Raw genomic sequence first — 10676 nt, 5'->3', positions numbered from 1 at the left:
ATATATATATATATATATATATATATATATAACTACATGCATCTACACATACCTATAGGTATTACCATATTTGCCAGCATATAAGACATTCTCTTGCATCAGATACACCCCTATTTTACATATATATTTTGCAGAAAAAACAAATTTAGTATGTTTCATCATACACCTATTGAAAGATATTTTAACATGGTTTTGAAGAGGAAAACATGTGATTCTGTGCATATAAGTTCAATGCTCTGACAGAAAACTGGAATAAAGTATGAAACCATGAATAAAGTGAGTTAAATGAGAACTATATTCCACCTGTATAATTGCTTACATTATTGTCAAGACAATTTCCATACAGGATGTAAAACTTTTAGTTTTGGCTATGATATTTTTGTGTAGCTGCAACTGACTACTGGAGTGGTACGCCACTGCTATGTTTTTGTTGTCATCCAGTCATGGCGAATAACTGACAAACAAATGAAAATTTAATATTCCTTTCATCTTTCTAGAACAATTTTCATTTAGATAATCAACTCCACTTTACTGCTGACTGTAAACAATTTGTCCTAAGTTTCTGATGACAAACTCTAATATTCTGACTTGTTTTCAAGATTTCATTATTAGTGGCACTTCTGCTTATCCAACTCTCTAGCCTTTGACATTTGGTCTCCCATCTAAAATACAGCTGCATTAGATGCAGGGTAAGTTTTTGATTCATTAATTAGTTTAAAATGTGTGCATTATATGCCAGCAAATATGGTGTATAGGCTGTGCATAAATATGTGAGTATGTATGTTTGTGTGTATGCATGTGTGTGCCTTTGATAGACATGTGACTAATAGCTGTGTTTGTTTATGTTGCAATATTGACTGTGCTTTGGTTTGGGATTTACATCTTATGTTGATTCATCTCCTGTAAAACTCATCTCAGTAAAAACATGTTGGAGTTGCAGAACAGCTGAATACCTCAAAAACATAAGAAAGGAGAAATACTTTGTTATTGATTTGTAAAATGTATAAAAGAAATTCTTTGGGAAGCAATTAAATACTTGTAGTAGTAAAAAAATAGCATACAAATTCGAGTACTATTTAAAAAAAGGAATTGCATATTATGCTTTTGGGTAGATTGTAGAAAGAAAAGGTTGGGATTGCCTACAGGATTTGATGGGGGAGGTAATGGAAATTTGAAAGTGGGGCAGAGAAACGTAAAAAAAGCTGCCAACTTGCCATGCAAAACAGACTGCACACGTCCATAGGTAGCCAACGCGACTGCATCACTGCTATCAGTAGTTACATGCACAATGGAACCTGTTGTGTTCACATCTGTCTCCAATGAAGTAATCTCTCCAGTTGGCTGGCTCCCTTTCAGGAGTCGTCCCATCATGTCGTACTCATAAAAGTAGGTTTTCCCATTGGACATGTGCTTGGAAACCAGCAGTCCTGAGCTTGGGAGATATTTGAATGTGGATGATTTGTTGTCAGGTGCAATAAAACGGTGCAGCAGGTAAATGTTGTCTGTGTTGATCTTGCATTTTGAACCATCTGGTGCCAAAATGAACTGTGCTTGCAAGTCAAAGCTGCGTTTAATTTGGATGCGGTTGCCAGCTGCATCAGACACTTCTACCAGTTTTCCATAGAAGGAGTTGACACTGTATGTGTAGTTGTACATGAATAGATTGGTCATTATGTTTATTGAATACTGGTGCTGACCGTTCTTGTTAAATATATACAATTCTTGAGTTTCAGGAGACATCACTTCATATTGATTGAGCAAGTTAGGTTGAGGAAGTTCAGAAACAATAGAATACAAGCGCAAATTCCCCATGTCAGCTATATGCATCACGCCATCGGGTGTAACTGTTATTGATGTTGGTGTGTACAGCAACGCTTGAGCTGCCAGAGTTTCTTTGGAATCATAGCATTTACAGTTTGGTTTTTCACAGTCACATTTTGATTTTGCTCCTGCAAAATGATGAATTCTTCCATCAGTTGTAACAACCCTCACTCTGTTGATTTGGTGACTGTCACTCTCTACAATATACAAGTCTCCGTGGGGACTGAATGTCATACTTTCAGGAGAAGATAGACTAACATGATTGGCAATACTTGAGGCCTGCTCGTCATCAGAGAGGATGCCAGTTGGTAAGAAGCTTGTCTGTTTTAATGGACAGTGCGCTTGTCGACCAGCAACAACAATGAGCTTCTTGTCCAAGGTGAATTTCAGCACCACCTTGTTGTCGAGAATGTGAAGCGTATCATCCAGAGGGTCAATGGCCAAAGCAGTTGGCCAACGAAGGCTCACCTGAAAATAAAAGAATAAGGTCAAGTCAACAAATTAGCAGCAACAATAACACAAATAGCAATATATATATATATATATATATATATATATATATATATATATATATATATATATATATATATATATATATATGTATGTGTGTGTGTGTGTATGAATATATGTGTATGTGTATATATTACATATATATATATGCATATGACTGCTTTTTATAAACAAACATTGACGCATCAAGTTAGTAGATGCTTTTAGAGATGAAGGAAATGTTGAGTGCAAGAGAATAGCTGTAAAAACAGCAAATTGGGTAAAATACCCCAAGAGATGGGAAAAAGGTGGACAGCAGTCACTACAAAGAATCGAACGTGGTACTTTCCATCTGTAAGAGTATTCTATTGAATTTTCTGTTTTCACAGCTATCGCATTCAAGATTTATATCTATATGTGTGTGTGTGTGTGTGTGTGTGGTGTTGTGTGGTTAAGAAAGTCATTCCCAATCATATTGGCGAGAGGGCCAGTCCCACAGCAAATGTTAGCTACTGTAGCCCTAGCATGACCAAAAAACTTGTGGCCAATTCTATATGTGTGTATGGGTGTCTCCTCTATGCCATGGAATACTTGGCCTTCTACTGCAGGCACATCAATGAGTCCAGCTTCATCATCTGCATTTCATCTTGCATATCAAATGGCAGGATTGCATTCCTGAAATCGAGGTCCTGCACTGCACTAGTGCAGTTAGTGTGGATGCCCTCATTACCTCATTGCAACTTCACTGGGTAGAGCAAGTTTGCAGGATGGAGGGTGGCAGACTCCAAAAGGCAGTTTGCTATGCTGAAGTGCATCAGGGCAGGTGGGGCCGTGGTGGCCAGATATTGTAATACAGGGATGTGCTGAAAAGACATTTGAAGAACACCGGCACCTCCCCAGACTCCAGGGAGAAGAGGCCCTGCAGCACGATGAATAGCACCAATCACTGAAGAACATAATTCCACCCATTGAAGAGAAACAACAGAGAAAATATGAAAGAGCCCATGAGAGGCATCACTTCTCCGTTGCATCAAGTAGCTCCACCTGCAGAAGATGCCGTTGCAGCTGCAGATCAAGAACTGGCTTTAGAGCCCGTATGTAAGCCTACGAGAGATAATTCCTGAGCAAGAACAGCCAAAGCTGATGCATGATGGCCAGCCAGAGATGACATTATAGTAATGAAAGTGAGGAAAGAAGCAGCAGAATCACTGTTATGTTTGTTTCTGTAATCAAACGAAGTCTCAGTTTCATTTACTCTTTCCTTGCTTAAATTACTTTTATTTTTATACACTCTGCAAAGTGTATATTATACCTACTGGGTCTTTAGTTGGAATTTCAAAGTGCTCCCCTTTCTAATTAGTTGGAGTTTCACTAATCTCCCTTTGATTATTGGAATACTATACTAAGCTAAGATCCGGCATAATACGCTGATGAAATGATTACCATGATTATATTTATCCCCTTGATCAATATGTGTGTGCAGGTGTATGTATATCTGTATATTTATGTATATTTATATGGTGGTTTGTTATGGCTGTCTGTGAGTGACCGTTGCTTTCGCACATGTAAAGCACTTAGCTGTATAAGCAACTCATCAGACTTGTTGGCTGGAGGTACGTAAACTCTCAACAACTGAATTTACTTACCTACCCACTCACTCTGTCCTTTCCTTTAAACTAATTCTCTTCTATCCATCCTCCTGTCACAATTTTGCCACGTTTCTCTTTTCTAACTGGGGTAGCCATGTATCCACACTACAGCAACACACGTTTCTGATGCTCTGCCATACTTAAACATTTCCTCACCTGGCATTAAACCACCTCCCTCAACACTACACCTCCACAGTTGTAGGTCTTATCTTGCAAGTTATTTGGTGGCCTCACTAGTGCTGGTGCCACATAAAAAGCACTCAGTGCACTCTGTGAAATGGTTGGTGATAGGAAGAGCATCCAGCTACAGAAACCATACCAAAACAGACACTGAAATTTGGTGGAGTCCTCTGGTTTAGCAGATCCTGTTGATCCAGTCAACACATGCCACTAGCATGGACAATGGACATTAAATTATGAGGATGATGAGACGATGATGAAATACAAAGATATTGCATGATTGTGTTTCATAAACATTCCAGTTCTGGTAAAGGTATTACTTCTTCAACAGTTTCTAGTTTATAGAGGTTTCGTAGTACACACACAGACACACACATATATATATATATATACATAGCGAGTAACTCAAAATAGATATAAAGTTTTCTAGATAATTATGCAATATGAAGAAAGAAATGAAGTGAGCAATATTTACCTTGTCGGCAGATACAATTTCATCACATGGCAATGGTGTCCATTTACCAACCAGTTCTTGAGAACCAATCAGAGTGCTGATGCGGCCATTGGTACTGACATGGCGAATATTGGGACCATCAGCAAAGTAGATGACACCATCTTTGTTGATTGCAATACCTGGATGAAAGGAAGAAAACATAATCAAAATAAATTATTACAGCTGACACCAGAAGAGATAATCATTAAAAAAAAAAAAAACTATGGTAAAATTCAGACAATGCAATGTTGCATTGTGCTGAGGTGAAATCAGTTACCTGGGAATGTTGAAAAATATGATAAAGCACTCGGTATTTATGGTAAACCACATAGTAGTAGTTCCTACATTAAGGTTTAATTAAAAAACAGGGAACTGAATATCCCCAGCCGCTTACATTTTTATTGCTTCCCATAAGCAATTACTTATCATTCCATTCTATTTCTGTGTGTGTGTGTGATCATGTGTGCATGAATGTCTGTGTGTCTTTGTCTTGACATCACATGATGGTTCTTAACAAGCTTTAAAGTCTTCCATGAAAACATGCCTGAGAGTTACCAGTTGTGTAACTGGGGCCATACTGGGGCAACGTTTTGAGGTATTTAAGTCAAATAGATCAACCACAGTACTTATTCTATCAGTCCCTTTTGCTGAACCACTAGGTTACAGGGACATAAACACACCAACACCAGTTGTCAAGTAGTGTTCAAGGACAAACACACACACATGCACACACACACACATACACACACATACACACACACACATACACACACACACACATACACACATACACACACACACACACACATGCACATATACAATAGGCTTCTTTCTACCAAATCCATGATGCACAAGGCTTCAGTCGTCCTCAGGCTATAAAAGAAGACATTTGCCCAAAGTGCCACACAGGGGACTTAAACTCCCAGTCATGTGATTGGGAATATATATAGTTTTGCCAATATGGTTTTATTAAGTGTCCATTAAAAGCAATGTGAGGTAACATGTATTACAATCCTACCTTTAGGATGACTTAAGCGAGCTTTCACAGCCAAGCTTCCATCCCCGCAGAGAGCAGTCTCCCCAGGTGTACATTCTTCCCCATTACCAGCAATGACTTCAAAGTTTTCTTCAAGGCGTCGTACTGGACCCATTGTCTTTACTCGCAGAATCTTATGACTCATAGAGTCTGATATGTAGAGGCGGCCATCAACAGGACTCACAGTCATGTAATATTTATAGGCTATGGATGATGTGCTGCAAAATAAAACATTAATTATCAGTGAACCAGTGGACAAATACATAAACATACTTTCAAACATATATACATTATATCACACATTTACACAGACACACATACATGCATAAGCAGAAACAAATACATACATACATACATACATACATACATATATATATATATATTGATCATTGAATGGCAGTTTTTCATGCTGGTATGGGTTGGACAGTGTGACAGGAGCCGTCAAAGCCAAAGAACTGCATCAAACTCTACTCTCTGCTTTGACTTGGTTTCTAAGTCTTGGGGTAAATATACAACCTGCTCTAAACTCCTCTGCGATGTCTTGTGGAACTATAATGAATAGAAAAGTACTGAGGATTGAACCTTGATGGACTTCTACCTTCATGCTAAATCAGCTTAAGGGTCAGCTATTGGAGATAATGGTTATATAGTTAAAAACTTGATGAAGGCTATGAAGTCTGGGAAGGAAGTTGGACCATTAAGGAGAGTCAGTAAGATGCTGAACTAATCAAGTACAACCAGAGAAGAGATGCTGATCACTCAAACACAGTTATGTAATTGTAAGACGAAGTTGTTGTACCCAATGATTGGCAAGGCAGTAGTATCCTCATCAGGTGAGAGATGCTTGAAAGAAACAACAAGCAGGGTGTCGAATTAATTTAGCAGCTTATAAAAGTAAGAGCAAGTGTTATAGCATAATTGATTAGGAAGAGAATTAGATGAAATGCAGTTCTGGTTTTTACCAGGACTGGGTGCCTCTGCTGCCTTGTTTCTAGTGAGAAAGTTACAGGACAAATTCTTAGCTAAGAATAAACCATTATACCCAGCGTTCGTTGATTTGGAGATGAAATTCTTTGACAAGTAACTTCAATGTGATTACTAAGAAAAATAGGCTTGTGAGAGCTTGTACATGTTACATACAGGAAAGCTATTAGCAAGCAGATAGTTAGCAAGAAGTTCAACAAAGAATTTCACATGGCCAGGAAGCGTCCATAAGGGTTGCTTTCTCAGCTCCCAGCTGTTTAATGCTTTAGTATATTTATCCAGGCCATAACAAGTTTCAGACAGCTACTTATGATGTTGATGATGACCTGGTCCTCATAACTGAATTTATTCAACATTAGAAGAGAAATTGTAAAACATGTATCTCTACTCACTGCATAATACAAGTGAAGAGAAATAGGAGAACACTGGATTTTGCTGTTTGGGAATTTAGCTCTGTATTAAAATTCGGTCGAATCAAATTTTTGATTTTCATCTCAGGAGAAAGTATTGCAGTGGAGCAGGATATGATTTCAATAAGCTATACTCTCTTGCCTCTACATTTCTAGGCCTGACAAAATTATTAACATTTCACAAACTTGATCACACTGTCATAGCAAGTAGGTAACGTCAGTCGATTCAGAGACCGAGTCAGACTAATATCTTCATTCACTCTCAGCTCTGCACACAATATATCTCCATGCTTAGTGCTAGACTATTCTTGATTCAGAGGATGTCATGCAGCTATTTGTACTAAAATGGGATTTATAGTAATTAGTCAGTTTTAATATGTATACAGACACAGTGATTACCTAAATAACAAGCATGGTGATTACTACTAGATCAAAGGTTGCATTTACCTAAATTCTGATATAACTGCTGCCACAGGTCTGTAAAACGAATTGATTAAAAGCAGCCTGCTTATCATTTGCAAGCCAGGTATCTGTGCATGTGTGGTACAGTGTATGCATGAGAGAGAGGGAGAGAGAGAGAGAGAGAGAGAGAGAGAGAGAGAGAGAGAGAGAATGTGTATTTGTTGGGAGATTGTTTTAAAATATGCTCAATACTAATTATTTTGAAGAAAGGTATTTATTTTGTCAAAGTAAATTCAACTTTGGAGACATTTCAGTTCACAAGAGAAGGGAATATAACTAACCATCACCTGGTATTTTCTCCATTTTCCTTCTATCACCAGTCTAAAACCCTACAACAACTGAACCTCGATGTGGCTTGTTAAAAATAATAGAATTTCCCTCATGTAACACACAATCATCTTATAAGGAAGAATTCGTCAGATAATGCAATGCCACACACAAAAAAAGACAAGATAGTCATGTCTTGTAAATTTTTTATCATGTGTCTAAGAGATGTTCTGGGACGTAACAACAAGAAAAGCATGAATGGTTATTTCGGACTTACGGACAAAAATCAACAACAGAGTAATTCCACCCCTCTACCCAAAGGATTTTCAAGTGTAAACTGTATCTACAGCTAATATTTCCACTCCTAAAAACAGTTTGCACAAAACCAATATTACACCACCACCACCACCATCTCTTTAATTATAATACTCAACTTGGTCCAAAGTCAACTCAAACTTTCATCTTTTTGAGGTTAATAAAATAAGTACCAGTTATGTGTTGAAGTCAATGTAATCAGCTTAAACCCCTCCCCTGAAATTGCTGGCCTTGTGCCAAAATTTGAAACCAATATTACTCAACTTGGTAGACAAACAAAACAACAAGAGTGACATCTCTTTTACTTCCTAACTTTAAATGTTAAATCAATTTTGCCTTCCATTTGTTGGGATCAGATAAAATATAATTAATATGCTTAGTATTATGCTATCTGCTAAATTTACTCACGAAATTTGGAGCCTTGTGCTAATTCATATTTATCATTTATATTTGATTGAAATGTAGGCATAGTTTATCATAATTTTCAAATCATTAGTAAAGTTGTTCTATTTATAGATCACTAAATAGTTCCATTTCTTCATGTTTCTATGCTTTTTAAATATTTCTGCTCTCATGATTTTATACATTGTACGGAAAAGGCATTCTAAATGAATGTGTGTATTTGTGTATGTTTGTGTGTGTGTGTGTGTGTGTGTGTGCACTTCTTCGTGTAAGTGTCAGTTTTTGTACAGGCGTAGATATGTGCATGTGTATGTATGTGTATTTGTTCAAATGCATGCCTACTTGTTTGTATTTTAATATAAGCCTCTTTTGGCATTATGTATGTGTGTGTGTTGTAATACATACATGAGTGTATGTGTGTGGATCTGTGTGTGTTGTGAGTATATTTTAATAATACATATTTTTCTTTAGCTGTGGTTGTTTATTTGTACATCTTTGTTGTTGTTATATTCATTCTGTGTATATTAATCATCATGTAACATATTTGTGAATGTTAAGAATTTATAGGAACCTGTTTATACATTGTTTATATAGACCCCTGTGAGTGTATGAGTGAATAAATTTATTTATGTCCTCATAAATATATGCAATTACATATTGCTTGTGTGTGTGTTTGTGTGGTGTATTTTCTCTAGTTTGTTTGTCTCACATTACATTTCTATCAAACTGACTTTTATTTTCTACATTCTTGCCTAAATTATATTTGACATGTTTCACTGCCAATTACACACACTTGCAATAACAAAAATCCTTTATAAAACTAATTTCTTTTAGAGTTCTTATTCCTCAACAGACTTCCCCTCTCTTTATTCTGCTATTTCTTTCTTCATTCTTCTACTTCTCCACCATTTTCATTTCCCATTGTTTTAGTCTTCATTCTCATCTTTCTTCTTCTTCTTCTTCTTCTTCTTCTTCTTCTCCTCATCCTCCTCCTCCCCCTACCTCCATTAATCTTATCAGACTTCCTCGTTCTTTCTATCTTCTTACTACTATTTCTTTCCCCTTCTTTAAATATTTCCCCTTCATCTCCCAACAATTTTTCTATTTTCTTTTACACTTCTATTTTTCATTCACATTCCTCCTATACACTTCGTCCTCTCCTTCCCCTCCCACCACCTTCCTTTACTAATTTCTTCTTTCCATTTTTTTCATTCATCTTGTTGCTTCATTTTCTTCTACCCAATTATGTTAAATGTTGTCAGGATTTTTCCCCCCCAACAAACTTTTACTTTCATAATCTATGTTTCAGGTTTTCCATATTTCCATTTATTTATTTTTTTCTTTTCTTGACTGGGAATATACTTAAAGTCTAGAGATAGTGGGATGTGAATCTGTGTTGCAATAGAGATACTCAGCGACTTTTAAATTCTTGAAATTAAGAAAAAATTGAACAGAAATATATCATCATCATCATCATCATTGTTGTTTAACGTCTGTTTTCCATGCTGGTATGGGTTGAACAGCTCAACTGGGGTCTGGGAAGCCAGGAGGTTGCACCAGGTTCCAGTCTGATCTGGCAGTGTTTCTACAGCTGGATGCCCTTCCTGATGCCAACCACTCCGAGAGTGTAGTGGGTGCTTTTTTACATGCCACCAGCACAGGGACCAGAGGCAGCTGGCAATGGCCACAATTGGTAGGTGCTTTTTATGTGCCACCAGCACGGAAGCCAGATGATGATGACGATGATGATGATGATGATGACGATGCTGATATGAATTCTGGAAATGCTATATTTTGGGTTCTCTGTCCCTAACAGTAACTCCCCATCCATGTGTTATGCCTGCTCCTTCCCTCTCCCCAGCAACTCTATCATCTTTACTGCTCCAGCTGCCCACCCCACTTCCACACTTCTGAATCCCTCTGTCTTCCTCAGCTCATGGCCCTTGTCTCCTCGACCCTCCAGCCCTATCCATTTTAGCAATCTGCTTTCCTACCCTTTTTTCACTCATGCGATCAGACAATCTGGCAAATCAAGCTTCTACTCAGCTTTGACTTATGGGGGGGGGGGGCATTTGGGCACCTTATTGCCATTATCTATGTCTTGCAGCTCCTACTATATATGTTCTCTTTCTCTTTCCTCCCCACTAGATGTAATCACGAAGGACCCT

The 10676-nt window shown here is 37.6% G+C and overlaps 1 protein-coding gene across 12 annotated transcripts in view; it reads right to left on the bottom strand.

Annotated features, from left to right (window-relative positions):
* The window catches only part of LOC106883309 (teneurin-m), a 487309-nt gene that overhangs the window by 130136 nt on the left and 346497 nt on the right, over positions 1-10676 (bottom strand). For 11 of the 12 annotated variants that reach the window (XM_052969805.1, XM_052969800.1, XM_052969804.1 and 8 more), the window contains 3 exons: positions 5651-5886; positions 4615-4772; positions 1215-2289 (listed from right to left, as the gene is read on the bottom strand). In XM_052969805.1, the coding sequence (XP_052825765.1) occupies positions 1215-2289; positions 4615-4772; positions 5651-5886 (1469 nt within the window). The remainder of the gene's footprint in view (positions 1-1214; positions 2290-4614; positions 4773-5650; positions 5887-10676) is intronic. The other variant, XM_052969807.1, reaches the window with a different exon arrangement.

The sequence above is a fragment of the Octopus bimaculoides genome, chromosome 7, assembly GCF_001194135.2.
Source record: "Octopus bimaculoides isolate UCB-OBI-ISO-001 chromosome 7, ASM119413v2, whole genome shotgun sequence".
In the NCBI taxonomy this organism is placed as follows: Eukaryota; Metazoa; Mollusca; class Cephalopoda; order Octopoda; family Octopodidae; genus Octopus; species Octopus bimaculoides.
Note: the sequence above shows the minus strand (reverse complement) of the source record. Positions and strands in the feature narration are given on the sequence as shown.